This window comes from Lithobates pipiens, unplaced genomic scaffold (genome assembly GCF_037356315.1).
Source record: "Lithobates pipiens isolate NorthernLeopardFrog02 unplaced genomic scaffold, aLitPip1_a1.2 Scaffold_60, whole genome shotgun sequence".
NCBI lineage: Eukaryota > Metazoa > Chordata > Amphibia > Anura > Ranidae > Lithobates > Lithobates pipiens.
Window position 1 is genome coordinate 3423737 of NW_027507882.1, and position 20691 is coordinate 3444427.

Consider the following 20691-nt stretch of genomic DNA (forward strand, 5'->3'; position numbering starts at 1 on the left):
TAGTGGAAGCGATCTTGCTGGAGTGGGAGCACCCTGAGAGGAGACCGTTCTTTTCCAGCAGTCTCAAACGCAGATTTCCCTTCAAGAAAGAGGCGGTCCAGCCTTGGAACAAGGTTCCTAAGTTGTATGCGCCGCTAGCGAAGGTCTCCAAAAAGACTGACTTGGCCTTCCATGACCTAGGATCCCCTAAGGACCCAATTGACAAAAGGGGTGATGTGCTGTTGAAGAGGGCTTGGGATGCCTCCTTTATTGCGCTCAAACCTGCCCTTGCAGCCACCTGTGTGGCTAGAAATTTGGAGTGCTGGTTAACTCAGTTACAGTCTCATATTTCAGCAGGCATGTCCCGACAACAGCTGCTAAAGTCCTTTCCCTTATTGTTTAAGGCAGTTGGGTTCCTAGCCGATGCTTCTGCAGAGTCGGTAAAGCTAGCGGCTAGGTCTGCGGCTTTAGTTAACGCGGCTAGAAGGGCTGTATGGCGGAAAGCCTGGTCGGGAGATGCAACATCAAAACTCAGGCTTTGTGGATTGCCTTTCTCAAGCGACCACCTTTTTGGCCCTGGGCTCCAGGAGGCCCTGGAACGTACCCAAGATAAAAAGAAGGCCTTTCCAGAGAAAAAGAAGAAGCCTGAGAGCAGGTGTCTTTTTCGAGGGCTTAGGCAACAGTCCCAGCAGGAGAGAGAGGGTCGGCCTAAGAAACACTGGTCGGGTCACAAGGGACGAGGCAGAGGAGGAATATTATTCAATCCTCCTCAAACCACCTCAAAATCCCAGTGACTCCTGTGTTCAAGTGGGAGGAAGGTTGGGGGATTTCCTCCCACAATGGACAAATGCAACTTCAAGTCCATTTATATTAGAGATATCAGTGTGCCAGCTGAAGTTCTGCAAGCAGGTGCTGGAGGTAGAAATGGAGTGTATATAGAGACTGTATAGTAACCGGAAGTTGTTTGAAGTCAAGTGGGCATCTCATAATCTCCCCAATCCCTATCCAAATGTTATCCCCCAATAAAATACAAAAAACAAAATGCTGGACTGTTTTCTGACCCTGGGAGACTGTGGAAATTCGGTATGCCTGGCTGTTCAGGTTGGGGGATCCCATTTCATTTGCAGCTTTTACATGGGGTGCGTTGCATATGGATTAAACTTCTAATTTTCACATTAACTGTATATGACCAGGTCTGGAACAGGGAACAGACTTTACCTTTTTGGTGGACTTGCTCTCTTCCTCTGGGTCCCCTCCAGTAGGCAGCCATAACATATTGGGAGCTATGCAGAGAGCAAGATTCGAAGCGGTCATTTGGTTTTCTTCTGAGTTCTTCCCAATGTGATTCAGTACAGCAAACAAATGTTGCAGCAAACTGAAGTTGGCTTCAGGGAGCTGGTCCAACAGGCTAGGGATTAAACAATGGATCCGTTAAGATGTGTCATCTACCAAGTTACAGTATAGATCATTATGTGCACTAATTCATCACCAAGTTCTAATCCACTAAATAACTGACCTTTTTATGACTTTTATACTGTTTTCCGGTTCCTCAATTTCAGTGAATTCCATCCAAAGCCCATACATGTCTGAGGATAGAATACTGTCAGGAATATTGCGGAGAAAATCCTAAATCAAATACATATACATACAGTAGGGGGGTCAGCATTTTGTAGTACTAGTACTTATAATAAAGTAAAAAAGAAAACAGGAACATAACAGGACAGGCAAAACCTATTCAAAAGATTTGTGTTATGGGCTCTGTTCACAAAGCTGAAACAGCAGGTTCCTAAATTTCCCAAAAAAGTGTCAGTTATTTTCAGATCAGTTCAATGAGATGTGAAAATTACAGTCACATGGTTGAAAACAAAAAAAACGTACCTCTGTGTTAAAGTTTTGTGAGGTGAGATAGAACGTTATAAGAACTTGAATATATCACTTTAGTATTAAAGTAGCTCTAAAGGCAGGTTTCCTTTTTCTTAAGGCCCCCCCATTATATTTACCCGAGCCTGATCTCAATCCAGCGATGTGCATGGGAGCAGTGTCGTTCCTGTGCCTCTCTCGCCTCATTGGCTCCTGCTGCTGTCAATCACAGCCAGTGAGCCAATGAGGAGAGAGCGGGGGCAGGGCCAAGTTGCGCTCTGTGTGTAAATGGACAATATCCATTCACAGAAGTATGGCTTGGGAGCGAGCATGCTGTAGTGGCCCATAGCCCCAAAAAGAAGAGGATCTGGGCTGCTCTGTGCAAAACCACTGCTAAAGTGTTTGTTGTAAAAAAAATTACAACCTTTAGAATCACTTTAAATTTACAATATTTGGCCAGAATTTTGTAGAAGTCTGACCGTCACATGTTAGCATCCCTTTCAAAAATAATGGGCGTTCATATGAAGTTGGCCCCCCTTGGCAACAGCATCCACTCTTCTGGGAAGGCTTTACACAAGATTTGAATATGTCTATGGGAATTTGTGTCCACTTGTGAGGTCAGGTACTGATGTTGGATGAGAAGGTTCTGTGCAGGCCACTCGAGTTCCTGCACACCAAAGTGATCAGGCCAAGACTTTATGGAGTCACTGTGGAGCAAATAATCCTTAAACTCTCAACTCACTCTATTCCACCCCTCAGCAGTGACTCAGCAGTTCAGTTCCCCCTTCTCTCCCTTCCCAGAAATCCCTCAGCAACTCAGCTCCATTTCTCTCACCTCCCAGAAGTTACTCAACACCTTAGCTCCCCCTGCTTCCCCCTCCCAGCAGTGATTTTTCACTCTGTCAGGCTCCAAATCTGTAAGGCCCCATTCACATCTGAGTGTTTTGTGGAAAGAAGCTCCAAAACATACAACATCCAAAATCCCATGGTCTTCATTGGTGCCTGTTGACACCTGAGCATAGTGTCAGATGAAGCTTGTAGCTCCAAAAAAATTACATGAGCTTCTTTGGAACTCCAAACATTTTTGGCCCCAAAATACTTCAATGGGAACACCCGAAAAAGGCAAGAAAATGTGTGCATCACACTTTTTCTTTGTGCGTTCCCATGCTCATTTACCACTTGTAGAGTATATGTAAATCTTTGAATGGCCAAAACCCAAGTCACAGATCTACTTGGTGGACAACATTTCACTCTTTAAAATAAGGTATATTTTTGTAATATTTAGGATTTCATTATGTACCGTGATCACTGCAGCTGCCACAAACACAGATTCTCCACCCATCTGGACATCGTCTCCACATAACAACTTCTCCTTGAGCTCCTTGCATGTTTTGGCATTGGCTGAGCGCCTGAAAATACCCCTTGAGTGCGGCCCTTCTTCATATAACAGCAGGAGCATATCCTAGAATTGTTCAGCAACATGATGTGAGTGACAAAATTATCCTGTACTAGAATTACAAAAATATTTTACTGTCTTCTGATACAGAGTCTCAGATATCTGGCTCCTCCAATCATCAATAGCAGTAGTTTGGAACCTGCTTACAATTGTTAAACTGGACATCTTTTGAAATAGGTGGCCAATTTTTTGCAACCTTGATTTAGCAGAAAAATGACAGATTTTGTCTTGCTGATATTTCTACAAAATTAGCCTCTAATTTAATCTAGCGAAAAGTTCCAATTTTAAACTAGACATTACGAATGCCATGACTTTGATTATTAACAATGTGCAGATACTATATGACTTTGTTTATAACTTTGGATTAAAGAACAGGTCCAGGATGGTTAGAAGTAACTTCCAAGTTGGAAGGAACTACCCAATTTCATGGCACTGCTGGTCAAAATTACCTGAAAAAGTTTCCATTTTAAATTAAACATGCCCAGTGGAATTTTGTTTGAAGGTTGTTGGTTCCAACTTGTCTTGCATACACACGGTCACACAAATGTTGGCTAACAATTATGAATGTAGTGGCATACAAGACGTATGGCGAGCCGATAGAAAGGAAGTTCAATAGTCATGTGATATCTCCATTACGAATGCTAGTTTTACAAGAACGAGCGCTTCCGGCTCATACTTGATTCCGAGCATGTGTGGACTGTTGCGACGGACTTGTGTACACACAATCGGAAAGTCCAAGAACAAAAATTTGAGAACCTGCTAGCCAACATTTGTTGGTGGAAATTCCGACAACAAATGTTCGATGCAGCATACACATGGTCGGACTTTACGCCAACAAGCTCACGTCCAACATTTGTTGTCGGAAAATCCGATCGTGTGTATGGGGCATTCCAGTTTTTAGGGAGAAGAGCAGGTCCAGGCTGGTTGGAATTAGCCTCCAAGTTGAAAGGAACATGACTTTGTTTATAAACAAAGTGATAGGATTATCAGTAGGAGAAGTGGGTAGAGTTTTTGGGTAGAAGAACAGGTCCAGAATGGTTAAAAGGAGCTTCCAAGTTGGAAGAAACTTTCCAATTTCCTGGCACTGCTAGTCAAAAGTACCTGAAAGTTCCCCTTTAAAATTATACATGCCTCATGCCATGGCCATGTGAGTGGTAGAGTTTTTGGGCAGAAGAGCAAAGCCAGGATGGTTGGAGGGAGCTTCCAAGTTGAAAGAAACTTCCCAAATTTCATGGCATTGCTATTCAAAATTAACTGAAAGTTCCCCTTTTAAACTAGATGTGCCCAGTTCTATGGCTTTGTTTATTAAGAATGTGCTGACATTCCATGACTTTGTTTATAAATAAAGGATTAGGGTTATCAGTACGATAAGTGATAATGTTAAGCCACGTACACACGGGCGGACTGTCTGGCCTACTTAGTACGCCGAAACACATTTCAGCGGACAGTCCGCTCGTGTGTGGGCTTCAGCGGATATTTTCAGCGTGCAGTCTGGCGGACTAAGTATTTCGGAATGTTGGAAATACTGTCCGCTGGACTCGCATTTCGGCGGACAATCCGCCCGTGTGTGTGCCAGTCCGCCGTACTTTTGAAATGAGCGGACTTTTCCCGCCCGGAGAAAAATCCGCTCATTTCGAGCGGGTCTTCAGGTAGGCGGGCCCGCAAAGGAGACGTCGCTGGCCCCGCCGCCTGGTATGGACTTAAAGGGGAACCCCAACGCCGAAAAAAATCGGCGTGGGGGTCCCCCCCAAGTCCACAACAGACCCTTGTCCGAGCACGCTACCTGGCCGGCCAGGAAAGGGGGGGCGAGCGAGCGCCCCCCCTCCTGAGCCGTACCAGGCCGTGTGCCCTCAACATGGGAAGCCGCGTGACACCGCCCCATTGTCCCTATATAAGTGGCAGCGGAGCGCGTCCCTGGCATTCCGGCCGGAGAGATCGTCGAGGCAACATCTCCTGGAGAAGAAGAAGAAGAAGAAGAAGAACGGAAGGCGGCGGCGACAGAAGACCGGGCCACCGCCTGTAAAAGAGCTATAAGAAGGTGCGGTGGCCCGGCAGAAGAACCGAAGAGGGGGACAAGACCCCCGAAGTCGGAAGAAGAGGCCGGCGGCGAGGAAGAAAGCCGGACTCCTCCGCTAGCAAAAGAGCTACAAGAAGATAGCGGAGGAGTCCGGCGAGAAGATCCCCGAAGACGGAAGACCCCCGGAGCTGTGCAATAAAATATTTTAACCCTGTGTTGTGTTTTTTTTGTACTTTTTTTCACAGGTGAATGGGTAGGGGTACATTGTACCCCATACTCATTCACATAGGGTGGGGGGCCGGTATCCGGGGGCCCCCTTATTAAAGGGGGCTTCCGGATTCCGATAAGCCCCCCGCCCGCAGACCCCGACAACCAACGGCCAGGGTTGTCGGGAAGAGGCCCTTGTCCTCATCAACATGGGGACAAGGTGCTTTGGGGTGGGGGGGCCGCGCAGCCCACCCTTCCCCAAGGCACCCCCCATGTTGAGGGCACGGCTCAGGAGGGGGGCTGCTCGCTCGCCCCCCTTTCCTGGCCGGCCGGGTAGCGTGCTCGGACAAGGGTCTGTTGTGGACTTGGGGGGGACCCCCACGTCGATTTTTTTCGGCTTTGGGGTTCCCCTTTAAGTCCATACCAGGCGGCGGGGTCAGCGATGTCTCCTTCGCGGGCCCCGCCTACCTGGAGACGCGCTCGAAATGAGCGGACTTTCCTCCGCGTGTGTGGGCGAGTCCGGTCATTTCAAAAGTAGGGCGGATAGTATGGCGGACTTAGTCCGCCGTATTAGTCCGCTCAAAAAGTGCCGTGTGTGGGCAAGTCCGTTCATTCGAAAGTATGACGGACTGTCCGTCGGATTGTCTGACGGACTAAGTTGGCCAGACAGTCCGCCACGTGTGTACGCGGCTTTAGGGTTATTATTAAGGTTACTATGAGGTTTCAGGTTTTTTGGAAGAAGAGTAGGTCCAGGATAGTTAGAAGGAGTTTCCAAGTTGAAAGGAACTTCCTAATATCATACACTGCTAGCTGAAATTACCTGAAGGTTCACCTTTTAAACTAGGCATGCCCAGTGCCATGGCTATGTTTATTACGAATGTGCTGACATTACACGGCTTTGTTTATAAACAAAGGGTTAGAGTTATCTGTAGGATAAATGATAACATTAGGGTTATCATTAGGGTTACTTTGAACTTTTAGAGTTTTTGGGCAGAAGAGCAGGCCCAGGATAGTTAGAAGGAGCTTCCAAGTTGAAAGATACCTCCCAATTTCATGGCATTGCTAGACAAAATTTGCGTAAAGTTCTCTTGTTAAACTAGACATACACATTATTAGGAGTGTGCTAACATTGCATGAATTTGCTTATATAAATAAAGGGTTAGGGTTAGCAGTAGGTTAAGTGATAACCTTAGGGTTATTATTAGGGTTACTGTGGGTGTTAGTTTTGGGCAGAAAAGCAGGTCTAGGATGGGTTGAAGGAGCTTCCAACTTGGAAGGAACTTCCCAATTTCATATCACTGCTAGTTGAAATTACCAGAAAGTTCCTCTTTTAATCTAGACATGCCCAGTGCCATCGCTTTGTTTATTAAGAATGCACTGACATTCCATGACTTTGTTTATAAACAAAGGGTTAGGGTTATCAGTAAGATAAGTGATAACATTTGGGTTATTAATAAGGTTACTGGTAAGAAGTAGAGTTTTTTGGCAGAAGAACAGCTCCAGGATAGTTAGGAGCTTCCCTAGACTTCAAGAGCCATATTTATTGGTTTTAATAATTTTTTTTGGATAGTTTGGATTTAAGTCAGGCAGCACACCATTTAATAAGAATTTCAAGAAATCTCCTGATAAGGTCTACACAATTTTTTTTCACCCTGTTGTGAAAAGATATGAATCATTTTTACATGTATACTGTAATTAGCTGTTATCCAACACCAGCTGCTTCAATCTCATTATATTAGTCTGAAGTCTTCTAAATATGGACTGCTTTCAAGTAGTTATAGTTAACATTAAAGAGTCTTATCTTACCATTATGGGTTTGGGTAGATTCCCATTGGGACACACCGATGACAGGGAATGACCAAAGAGCTTGCGTGGTGTAAGAGGTGATTGAGAAGAAGCTGTGCTCAATGTGGCGCTGCCACTACGACGTAAAGCCCAATCAATCAGTGACTTTTTCCTCCTGCTTTGTTTTTGTGCAGACTCTGAAAAAAATATATATTTTAAAAATGTTTTCTGCCATCTCCGTCACGTCACACTATGTTCTCTGACAGGCCTCCCATCCTCCCCATTATCCAGAATACATTCTCTCGCATCCCTCCCTCCACACTAAGTTCTCTGGTAGCACTGCCCACTTCCTTACAATCACCATGTTCTTTGGCCATTCCCCTTCCTATTAATGCTATGTTCTTTGGCCTCTTCTACCCTCCATGCTATATTTTCTTGCAGTCACCTCCTCCACCCTTAACACTGCATTCTCTGGCAGCCACCTTTTCCATACTTTCATGTTCTTTGGTAGCCACCTCCTCCACCCCACTTTCTCTGGTAGCTACCTCCTCCACACTATGTTCCCGGTAGCTACCTCTCCCATCCTCTACACTACAGTCTCTGATAGCCAGCTCCTCCCCACTACCTTCTCTGGTATCCGCCTCTTCCAACTTCCACAGTGCATTTTCTGGTAGAAAAAAATAGCCCATTCTACATTCTGGCAGCAAACTTTTGCATCCTTCACACAACATTCTATGGTAGCCACCTCCTCCACCCTATGTTCTCTGGTAGCTGCCTCCTCCAACCTCCACACTGCATTCTCTGGTAACCATCAGAGAATGCAGATTTAATGTATTCATGGCATTTCAAAAGACATTTTCCATCCTCTACACTACATTCTCTGGCAGCCACCTCTTTCACACTTTCACTGGTACCTACCTCCTCCAACCTTCACAGTGCCTTTTCTGGTAGTGCTCTAGACCACACAATATTCTGGCAGCCACTGTCATGGTTATGCAGTGATCTTCCTGTGTTTGCTTACCTCCCCTCATGTGTTCAGACTAAGAGGCCAGCCACTTCCACCTGGTGGTTTTTATAACCTCTCCTCTAAGCATGGCTCCACCCCAGGCCCTATCAGGGAGCCCTATATTAACCTGTGCACTGCAGGCCATCAGTGCTGATCAACCATTGTGTATTCCTTTGTGTGTTTAGCTTCCTGTTACCTGCTGTGTGCTCTTCTACTGTTTTCCGTTACCGACTTTGGCGTGTCTTTGACTATCCCTGTTTGCCTGTGATCCTGACCTTTTGGCGTGTCCCCGACCTTGGCTTTGTCCCTCACCATCCCTATCCTCCTGTTGCCTACTGTGGGTGTGAGCTGGGGGACCCTGGGGGTCGCGACCTGGAGCCAGTTGCAGCCAAGTCCATCCTCACCACTCTGGTGAACACCTGCTGGCTCTTAGACTCCGCGCCCTAGGGAATCCTACGCTCTAACCCCGGTGGGACCTGTCTCCCGTCCGCAGCAGTCAGCCGTAGGGTCCACAACCTTGCGGTGCACTCCTGATTCCTACGGTGTGCATCTGTCACCTCGCCTCAAGGTGACCTGACAGTTTGATCAGCCATGGACCCGGCTGACGTGCCGCTTCCTGCAGTCGATCCGTTGCAGGGCTTAGTTCGCAGACTTGAGATCCAAGAATCGCATCAGACCCAGATGATGCAATTCCTTCAGGATTTGGCATCCCGTTTTGAACAGGCTCTGGCCTCATTAGGACCCCCAGTTCAACAACCGCAACCGCTATCTGCTGCTGCACCTATCGCATTAGTCGCAGCCACACATTCATTACAACTACCAGCTCCGGCCCGTTTCTCTGGGGACTCCAAGGCTTGCAGGGGGTTCCTTAGCCAGTGCACTATTCATTTTGAACTTCAGCCTCAAAACTTCCTGTCCGATCGGGCAAAAGTCGCATATATCATATCCCTCCTGTTTGGCGAGGCGTTAGCTTGGGCCGCCCCTCTGTGGGAACTGAATGATCCAGTGGTTTCTAGCCTGTCTGATTTCTTGAAACTTTTTCAGAATATCTTCGAGAAGCCGGGTCGTGTCTCCTCAGCGGCTAGCGCTCTTTTACGTCTCCGTCAAGAGTCCCCATCTGTGGGACAGTATGCTCTTCAGTTCCGTATCCTCACAGCTGAATTGAGCTGGAATAATGAGGCCCTAGTTGCAACCTTTTTACATGGCCTCTCTGATAGAGTGAAGGATGAATTAGCAGGAAGATCCCTTTCTGCTGATCTGGATAGTGTCATCACCTTGTGTAAACAGATCGATATTCGCTTTCAGGAGAGGGCCCTGGAAAAAAGACGCCAGCACTTCCCGTTCTTTAGGCAGCCTGAGCCCCCAGTCCCTTCTCTGCAATCCGAGGAACGCCCCCTGCCTACTGAGGAACCTATGCAGTTGGGCTTGACTAAATTATCTCCTGAAGAACGCGCTAGGCGCAGAACTCTGGGCCTATGTCTCTATTGTGGGGCCAAAGGTCATTTCCGTGACACTTGTTCTCTTCGTCCGGAAAAACACTCAGGGCTAATACATCTGGAAGGTGGAGTATTAGACCCTAAAATATCACTTTCACCTTCTCGTCTTCTCCTTTCTGTGTTGCTTCATGTCGGTGCTTCCTCTCGTTTGGTCTCAGCACATCTGGATTCCGGAGCCGCTGCCAATTTCATGGATTGGGAAACTGCATCCTCCATGAGACTTACCCTTTTGCCCCTTACAACACCATTGGAGTGGATATCCTTCCTTGTCTTACCTAAGGCTTCATCTCCTATCATATTAGGTCTTCCTTGGTTACAGCTCCATTCTCTGCATGTTGACTGGTCTGCTGGACAGATCCTGGTTTGGAGTTCCTCCTGTTCCTCTTCCTGCCTACTCAAGGGTACCCCAAAGGAGAAACTTCCTGTTACCACCATCCCAGTATCTTCTGCTCTTCCCGCTGTATATGGCAATCTCTGGGATGCGTCCTGCAATAGTCGGACTGATGCACTCTCTCGGTCATGTGGTACTCTGGATGAGGGGCCCACCTATGAACCTGAGTCGATCATTCACTCCAGTTCGCATAACCATTTACCTTTGTCTGTCCCTAATCTCCCTTGAACGCACAGCCAGGCTAACTTGTCTGCAAGTTCCACAGTTGCTATGCCCTGTGATGCGATTGAGATGGTCGCTACACCTGACAATACTATTCAGTCGACCTCTGCACCAGTTATGCCAGTCCAGCCCATGCCCAATGAGCTTCCTGCTTCTTGTTCAGCACCTTCGGTGACCTGGCCTCACCCTACTGCTACTATGTCCGTTCAAACCCATTTAAGAGGCTCAATCCATCCTTTGGATAGAATACCTCATTCGGCCAGGAGGGGCTTTCAATCTTTTTTTCAGGGTTCTCTGCATTCTGTTTGTGTTGCAGCTATCCAGCTTGACTCTTGTGACATGCCACTTTCTAACCAACCTGACCTCAGGGATCCACTGACCTCTGCCCAGTCTGGTGGTCCTGTTATGGATGCCCAGCTCATCTTTAAGGGTGTGGGGGTCCCTGCTCAGACTCTTGATCTTCTCATGCCCTTACCCATTCCTAAAAAGCCTTTAGTCCTCAAGTCCTCTCGTCCTCTCCCTACCTCTGTTTCGGTCTCTGAGGATAATCTAAAATATGAGGTTAGTCAAGTTTTGGATTCCCGGCTCCGTAAAGTCATTCTTCAGTACCTCGTACTTTGGAAAGGGTTGGGTCCTGAGGAGAGGTCTTGGATCACTGCATCTGAGGTCTTTGCTCCCTGTCTGTTAAGGAGGTTCCATCTGGAGTTTCCCTTTAAGCCTGGAGCCAGGCGGGGGAGGGGGAGGCCTCGTAAGAGGGAGGGTACTGTCATGGTTATGCAGTGATCTTCCTGTGTTTGCTTACCTCCCCTCATGTGTTCAGACTAAGAGGCCAGCCACTTCCACCTGGTGGTTTTTATAACCTCTCCTCTAAGCATGGCTCCACCCCAGGCCCTATCAGGGAGCCCTATATTAACCTGTGCACTGCAGGCCATCAGTGCTGATCAACCATTGTGTATTCCTTTGTGTGTTTAGCTTCCTGTTACCTGCCGTGTGCTCTTCTACTGTTTTCCGTTACCGACTTTAGCGTGTCTTTGACTATCCCTGTTTGCCTGTGATCCTGACCTTTTGGCGTGTCCCGACCTTTTCTTTGTCCCTCACCATCCCTATCCTCCTGTTGCCTACTGTGGGTGTGAGCTGGGGGACCCTGGGGGCCGCAACCTGGAGCCAGTTGCAGCCAAGTCCATCCTCACCACTCGAGGCTCTGGTGAACACCTGCTGGCTCTTAGACTCCGCGCCCTAGGGAATCCTACGCTCTAACCCCGGTGGGACCTGTCTCCCGTCCGCAGCAGTCAGCCGTAGGGTCCACAACCTTGCGGTGCACTCCTGATTCCTACAGTGTGCATCTGTCACCTCGCCTCAAGGTGACCTGACAGCCACCTCCTACATTCTCCACAGTATGTTCTCTGGCAGCCACCTCTTCTACATTACGTTCTCTGGTAGCTACCTCTACCAACCTCCACACTTCATTCTCTGGTATCCACCTCCTCCATCCTCTACGCTACATTTTCTGGCAGCCAACTCCTCCACACTACCTTCTCTGGTATCTACCTCCTCCAACCTCCACAGTGCATTTTCTGGTAGCCCTCTAGACCACACTACATTCTGGTAACCATCTCCTCTATTCTCTACACTACGTTCTCTGGCAGCCATCTCCTTCACATTACCTTCTCTGGCAGCCACCAGCCTAGGTACTAGTAAAAGTAAAAAATGTTTGGTAGTAGGAGGGGGAGTAGAGAGAACTAGTCCATGCCTAGTGCCTGCATTCTTCCTTCTTTATCTTCTTCCTACCAAGTCTAAGTTAAGCCTCTGATTCACCTTCCATTTCTTCTCTCGTGGTCCATGATGGCACACAAGTCCAGCTACGCTATTTTCTAATTGGCTGTGCTTGCACATCAGTGTGTTATGAATCAGTTAAAAAACAAAAAACATTTATTTAAAATGATTTCATCCACAACAGGTTCACATGAAGCATGACAAGTGACAGTTGTTAGATAGAAAAATGGCCCTGTCACCCCAAAACAGGAAGCGGCTGAACAAGAGCCTCCATGGCAGGATCCATGGGGATTATTTTAAAGACAGCGTTAGATTTGAAATGATGGAAAATGTCTTTTGAAATTACATGAATGTGTTAAATCTTATATGAGATTTATTAATATTAGATTTTAGTGACTGGTGTAACAAATATAATATTTCAGTTCCAGTTGATACCTACCCCTCCTCACTTCCATAGGGCCATGGGGCCGAAGCTTAATGATGAACTGGCACTGTCTTTCATGAGGGAACTGTTCAAGAATACTGTCTGCACTGTGTTCTAAAGAAAGGTTGTTGCCAAGTCCTCTGGCCATAACCACAGATTCCTGGAGACAGCTCATTGCAATACTGTAAGGGTACTCATGACCTGGAAAGACACAAGCTACAGTAGGTATAGCAACCCCCATGGAGAAGACATGTGACCTATTACAGCCATAAGTGAACTCAAAGCTTAAAAAGCCAAAATCAGGATGTACCAAAAGATTTGAATTTTTTTTTTTAACCACTTTCAGACCGGACCAATTTGCTGGTCAAAGACCAGACCACTTTTTGCGATTCGGCACTGCGTCGCTTTAACTGACAATTGCGCGGTCATGCGACGTGGCTCCCAAACAAAATTGACGTCCTTTTTTTCCCACAAATAGAGCTTTCTTTTGGTGGTATTTGATCACCCCTGCGGTTTTTATTTTTTGCGCTATAAACAAAAATAGAGCGACAATTTTGAAAAAAACTCATTATTTTTTTCTTTTTGTTATAATAAATATCCCCCAAAAATATATAAAAAAACATTTTTTTCCCTCAATTTAGGCTGATACGTATTCTTCTACATATTTTTGGTAAAGAAAATCGCAATAAGCGATTATTGATTGGTTTGCGCAAAAGTTATAGCGTTTACAAAATAGGGATAGTTTTATAGCATTTTTATTAATAATTTTTTATTATTTTTTTTTTACTAGTAATGGCGGCGATCTGCAATTTTTATTGTGACTGCGACATTGTCGGGGACCCATCGGACATTTTTGACACATTTTTGGGACCATTGTCATTTATACAGTAATCACTGCTATATAAATGCAGTGATTCCTGTGTAAATGACACTGGCAGTGAAAGGGTTAACCAGTGGGTGGCAGTGTAGGGGTTAAGTGTTCCTAGGGGTGTGTTACTAACTGTGGGGGGGTTGGGCTTTCATTTAGTGTACACTGATCTCTGCTCCAATCACATGGAGCAGAGATCAGCGTCACTAGTTGCTAGGCAGAATGGAAAAATGTTGTGTATACAGCATTTCCTCCATTCGGCCGCTCCGTGAGACGATCGCGGGGATGCCCACGGCGATCGAGTCCGCGGGTCCCGCGACCGGACTCACGGGGGTCCCGACCAGCGCGGGAGCGCGCCGCCGGCGGCGCGCTCCCGATGGCAGGGCGGCATAGAATATTGGACGTACATGTACGCCAATATGCCTGCCCGTGCCATTCTGTCGACGTACATCGTCGTGCGCTGGTCGGGAAGTGGTTAAAGATACTCTTTATTAAGTATTTTTAATTAAGGTACAAAACAAAACCTATCATTGCTACCCTACAGAGGTTCCCAGTAGGTCAGTAGAATGAAATCAGGGAGGTGGGGGGATGCCATAGAGGTGTCCTCAGAAGGGTTTGTTCGCACAGAAGCAACTCAGATATCCCATGTTTTGGTGAATTTCCCAGGATAACCCCTGGATTCATAAGTGGAATTATACAGCGGTATTGCTGAGTTCACCAGATTTTTCTATAATTCAAGTGTAGGTGCTCTTGGATACTTTAATTTGAGCAGTATGGCCTTGCGGGTGTAAAATAATAACAATCTTCTCAGTGTTCTCATTGTTCTGGATATGGCCAATAGCTGGATCAGACCAAGTATACAAACATCCACTGTCAATGGTACAGAGCTCAGCGTACATTTTTTAATACACTCAGTAACATCTTTCCAAAAGGATTGGACCACTGGACACAGCCACGTGTACACATACATGTACACTGGACTCATGCATGTATATATGTTGCTGGATCTACTGGTCAGCATCAGCATTTAGCAGAAATGTTTGGGTAAATGCAATGCAATTTTCGCAGGGTGATATACAGTATACCATTAAGTATTTTAAATTGAATTAATCTGTCTTTTGACAAAACCAGCTGTAGCATAGGATATTCCCAGACATCCACTCAGTCTTCGGAGTCCATATGCGGGGCTTCCACATACCAGCTGGCCAGCAGTTTATAAAGGCCTTCATGAATAGATGAAAGGAGAACTGGAGAGCTTTGTATATCATGGATAAAGTTTTTTTCATGGCATCGTCCCACAACATGCATATTTCTAAGGCTCATCCAGTCCTGAGATGCACACAGCACAGCCAGGTAGATGGCGCCACTTACAGTTAAATAATATAGCCTGCAGCCTATTGATTGGGCAGATGAGTGGCAGATGAGGTCATCCATCTGCTTACCCTGCTCTTTCCTCTGAAACCTCATGTTTATTGTCAACATAATTGCATTCAACCACCTTATTGGCTCCAAGCATTGCCTTTCCCTCTCCCAGGTTGAGGGAGACCAAGTCAACTTCAGAGAGACCAGGGGGTGATTTACTAAAACTGGTGCGCACGGAATCTGGTGCAGCTGTGCATAGTAACCAATCAGCTTATAACATCTGTTAGTTTTAGTAAAACCCCCTTGTTCTCTCTGAAATTGACTTTGTTTCCCTAAAACTGGGAGAGGGAAAGCCAAGGCTTGGAGCCAATCAGGTGGTTGAATGCAAATATTTTTACAATAAGCATGCTGATGAGAAAAGAGAGCAGAGTGAGCAAAAGGATGACCTCATCTGCCACTAATTGGTCTAATCAGTAGGCTGCAGGCTGTCACAGTAAGGCCCTCTTCACATGGGCATGGTAGTGTGGAAAATCCAGGCTGTTGGGGTACGTTTTTACCCATCAGATGGCACTATCCACATTGTTGCTGTGCTGCAAAAAATGTAGGGCTTGTTGCATTTAGCAGATGATCCAGCATACCAACGCACCCCATAGAAGTGAATGGGGCCACGCTGCATCCAAAGCAATTGCGGCCCGTCCATTAAGGGTGCACAGGGGCCTCCCCCTCTATGTATCATAGATAAATTCATGCATAGCATGAATCTATCCATGGTCGCCGCGACCACCCCCTATTCAGGTGTCCGGCCCCTTTTAGGATGCTGGGCGCCTAAATTACAGCGACGAGGGGTGTGGAGGACACAGGAGTCACCACCCATCCCACAGCTCCCAGCTGCCTGACCCGCTGCCCGTCCCACAACCTGCCACCAATATGGGGTAAATGGTGGTCAGACAATGAGCGGGGGGAATGCTGGGGGGTCACAGTGACTGCAATGGATGGGCACAGTGGCTGCTACTGATGGGCACAGTGGCTGCTACTGATGGGCACAATGGTTGCAATGGATCAGGCACAGTGGCTGCTATTGATGAGCACAGTGGTTGCAATTGATGGACACAGTGAGGTTGCAATTGATGGGCACAGTGAGGTTGCAATTGATGTGCACAGTGGTTGCAATTGATGGGCACGGTTGTTGCAATTGATGGGCATGGTGGTTGCAATTGATGGACACAGTGAGGTTGCAATTGATGGACACAGTGAGGTTGCAATTGATGGGCATAGTGGCTGCAATTGATGGGCACAGTGAGGCTGCAATTGATGGCACAGTAAGGCTGCAATTGATGGCACAGTGAGGCTGCAATTGATGGTTTCTTTTTAAGAATTTTTGTTTATTTGCATCCCCCCAAAAATTTTGAGCACCAGTCGCCACTGATCCAAAGGACACAGCTGCAACATAGTGAAAAGGGATTTCAGTGCAAAATCTCTCTTTAAACAGGCTTGTGGGAGGAGACATATCGCCCCTGATTGCCTGCTAATCATGACCAGTCAGTCGCTGCTAATTCACTATACCTATGTGAAAGGATCTTACTTAATTGAAAAAATAAATGCAATGATGAATGAATGAATTCAGAACTGTGTCAATTTTAGTCTTTTATATCCCTCTGGATTCAACTTTTGCTATACCTTTATTTTTTATTATATTTTACATTGTATTATAAACAATATGTTGCAAACTGTTTGCCATAATGTACATGATATGATGCATATTTTCTACATATTTCAGTATAAGGAAATTTAAAACAATTGAGGAATACACATTTTAAAATCTAGAGTAGATTGCTGGAAGGGAATATCACTTTATAACTGATGCTATACATAGAAGACAGAACACGTGGTGACCATACACCCCTACTGAGTATTCGGTGAAGATCTTACCGCAAAGAGGATATGGAGGGTCATCCTTTCCAGATGTCACCCACAGATGGTAGTCACTGTGTCTGCCCTGCACAAAAACAGTTGTTAAACATTTGGCACTGTGAGCAAGCATATTAATTTCCTAATGGAATATACTATATGGCCAAATGTAGGTGGACTTCCTCCAATTGCTTGAGTTCAGGTGTTTCCAGTGAACGGCACTGTGAATGCTACAGCATAAAAAATATTTTAGAAATTTGTGTTCTTCCAACCTTGTGGTAACAGTTTGGGGAAGGCCCTTTTTGTTTATTCCAGCATGAATGTGCCCCTGTGTACAAAGCCAGCTCCTTAAACACATGGTTTGATGACTTTGGTGGGGAGGAACTTGAGTTGAGCCCAGACCTTTGATCTCAACCCTACTGAACATCTTTTGGGATGAATTGGAATTCCAATTGTGAGCCAGGTCTTATTGTCCAGAAGACTGGAGGCTGTTGCAAAGGAGGGCCAACTTCATATTAATGCCCATTGAAATGGATGTCCATTAAGCTCACATAGGTGTGACAGTCAGGTGTCCACAAATGTTTGGCCATTGAGTGTATATTTATTTCTAAAATAATTAATTTATGTTCAAGCCAAGTCTTATTTTCCAACCTGAGTACCTCACCTCAACCCAACTAAACACTTTTAGGGCGAATCGGAACTCTAACGCAAGACAGGTCTTCTCATCCAAAATCAGTATCTGACCCCAACCAAACTCAACCTTCGGGATGGATTGGGATGCCAATTGTAAGTAAGGTCTTCAGTACCTCACCTCAACCCAACTGAACACTTTTAGGGTGAATTGGAACTCTAACTACGAGATAGGTCTTGCCATCCAAAATCAGTACCTGACCTTAGCCAAACTGAATACCTTTGGGGTGAACTGGAACTCTGACGGCGAGAAGGGTCTTCTCACCCAAAATCAGTACTTGACCTCAACCCAACTGAACACCTTCAGGATAAATTGGGATGCCCATTGTAAGCCAGCTCTTTTCAGCCAACATCTGTATCTGAAACTATTTTAGCTGAATGGGCACGAATCCCAACAGACACCCTCCAAAACCATGTGTAAAAGTCTTCTAGGAAGAGTGGAGGCTGTTACAGTAAAGTAGGACAAACACTAAATGTCATTACCCACATTATTACAGTAAGTGGATTTGTCTAATGCATTATAAAACATACAATCCAAAGAAAATCTGCAAAATATACATCCTCCAACTTACTGTCTGCTTTGCTTCTCAGTGTAAATCCCCTAAGTTTTTGATTACCATTGGAGAAGAAAACCTCCTGCCTCCTGTCAGCAGTACTGGAAGACCCATCTCTATGAACTCCTCCCCAGTATTGGGTAGATAATTAGAGCTTGTATTTTGCAGACCTAATGTAGTACTTAATAGTAATCAAGCAGAAGGATGCTGAACACACCTTAGGAGGCCAACCCACCATCCCTACCAACATCTACATATATATAAAAGAAGTATGTACAAGTGCAGATTTTTTTTCTATTACTTTTAATTACGCTACTACTCGACCCACCACATTGAAAAAAAAATAACATCATAATACATTGTTTTGGAGCCTTAATGGGCCCCATCATGATGCATCACGCCTGATGAAGGGGTTTTAAGTGGAGGTTTTATAATTTAGTGCAAGGGTTTTACATTTAGCTTTGAAGGTACAGTCAATATTTTAGGTTTACTTACGGGAAGTTCAAGCTGTTGAGACACCAGTTTAATCACTTTTTCCGTAGTGTCCATGTTAGACACAGTAACTGTAGTACTCTGCAGAGACAAAGAACATCAACATATTGAAAAAACATAATAGAGGCTCTACATAAAACACTCATATTTGCATCATTACTGAACCTTCTCTTACTAGCTGACTGCTCCAACCCATTTATACCCATCTTTGGCACCCTGGGTTTTTAATCACTTGGCACCAAAGTTAAAGTAACCAAACTGTGATAAATAATTACCCCAAACAGATGCACCTGCAAAAGGACAGAATTTATACTCAATTATCCCACTGTCACTGGTTCTTCCCATTGACCTCCTTATCATAACTACAGTGCCTTGCGAAAGTATTCGGCCCCCTTGAACTTTTCAACCTTTTGCCACATTTCAGGCTTCAAACATAAAGATATAAAATTGTTATTTTTTGTGAAGAATCACCAACAAGTGGGACACAATTGTGAAGTGGAACAAAATCTATTGGATATTTTAAACTTTTTTAGCAAATAAAAAACTGAAAAGTGGTGCGTGCAAAATTATTCGGCCCCTTTACTTTCACTGCAGCAAACTCACTCCAGAAGTTCAGCGAGGATCTCTGAATGATCTAATGTTGTCCTAAAATGACTGATGGTGATAAATAGAATCCACCTGTGTGTAATCAAGTCTCTGTATAAATGCACCTGCTCTGTGATAGTCTCAGGGTTCTGTTGAAAGCGCAGAGAGCATCATGAAGACCAAGGAATACACCAGGCAGGTCCGTAATACTGTTGTGGAGAAGTTTAAAGCTGGATTTGGATACAAAAAGATTTCCCAAGCTTTAAACATCCCAAGGAGCACTGTGCAAGCGATCATTTTGAAATGGAAGGAGTATCAGACCACTGCAAATCTACCAAGACCTGGCCGTCCCTCTAAACTTACAGCTTAGACAAGGAGAAGACTGATCAGAGATGCAGCCCAAGAGGCCCATGATCACTCTGGATGAACTGCAGAGAACTACACCTGAGGTGGGAGAGTCTGTCCATAGGACAACAATCAGTCGCACATGGCACAAATCTGGCCTTTATGGAAGAGTGGCAAGAAGAAAGCCATTTCTCAAAGATATCCATAAAAAGTCTTGTCTAAAGTTTGCCAAAAGCCACCTGGGAGACACACCAAACATGTGGAAGAAGGTGCTCTGGTCAGATGAAACCAAAATCGAACTTTTTGCCCACAATGCAAAACGATATGTTTGGCGTAAAAGCAACACAGCTCATCACCCTCAACACACCATCCCCACTGTCAAACATGGTGGTGGCAGCATCATGGTTTGGGCCTGCTTTTCTTCAGCAGGGACAGGGAAGATGGTTAAAATTGAGGGGAAGATGGATGCAGCCAAATACAGGACCATTCTGGATGAAAACCTGTTGGAGTCTGCAAAAGACCTGAAACTGGGACGGAGATTTATCTTCCAACAAGACAATGATCCCAAACATACAACAAAATCTACAAAGGAATGGTTCACAAATAAACGTATCCAGGTGTTAGAATGGCCAAGTCAAAGTCCAGACCTGAATCCAATCGAGAATCTGTGGAAAGAGCTGAAAACTGCTGTTCACAAATGCTCTCCATCCAACCTCACTGAGCTCGAGCTGTTTTGCAAGGAAGAATGGGCAAGAATTTCAGTCTCTCGATGTGCAAAACTGATAGAGACATACCCCAAGCGACTTGCAGCTGTAATCGCAGCAAAAGGTGGCTCTACAAAGTATTAACGCAAGGGGGTCGAATAATTTTGCACGCCCCACTTTTCATTTTTTTATTAGTTAAAAAAGTTTCAAAAATCCAATAGATTTCGTTCCACTTCACAATTGTGTCCCACTTGTTGGTGATTCTTCACAAAAAATAAAAATTTTATATCTTTATGTTTGAAGCCTGAAATATGGCAAAAGGTTGAAAAGTTCAAGGGGGCCAAATACTTTCGCAAGGCACTTTACATCCTATAGTGATACGGAGGTTGAGGAACCACAGACTGCAGAAGGTTTAAAATGAATTCTGAATAACTGAATTACACCAAATTTTGCTAAACCATAGTATATATACACTTACCACCTGTATATGTACAGTATATAATATCTTGCCTTTTCTCCCTTAAAAAAATGATTGACAATTCATTCTTGAGAATATGCGTCTTTTTT

General features: G+C 45.3%; 1 protein-coding gene across 1 annotated transcript in view; it reads right to left on the bottom strand.

Moving 5' to 3' along the window:
* The window catches only part of LOC143958282 (rho GTPase-activating protein 20-like), a 161437-nt gene that overhangs the window by 25189 nt on the left and 115557 nt on the right, over positions 1–20691 (bottom strand). The window contains exons 7-13 of the mRNA XM_077467806.1: positions 18494–18571; positions 16776–16842; positions 12632–12817; positions 7326–7501; positions 3140–3301; positions 1496–1605; positions 1198–1387 (exon numbers count right to left, since the gene is read on the bottom strand). Of these exons, the coding sequence (XP_077323932.1) occupies positions 1198–1387; positions 1496–1605; positions 3140–3301; positions 7326–7501; positions 12632–12817; positions 16776–16842; positions 18494–18571 (969 nt within the window). The remainder of the gene's footprint in view (positions 1–1197; positions 1388–1495; positions 1606–3139; positions 3302–7325; positions 7502–12631; positions 12818–16775; positions 16843–18493; positions 18572–20691) is intronic.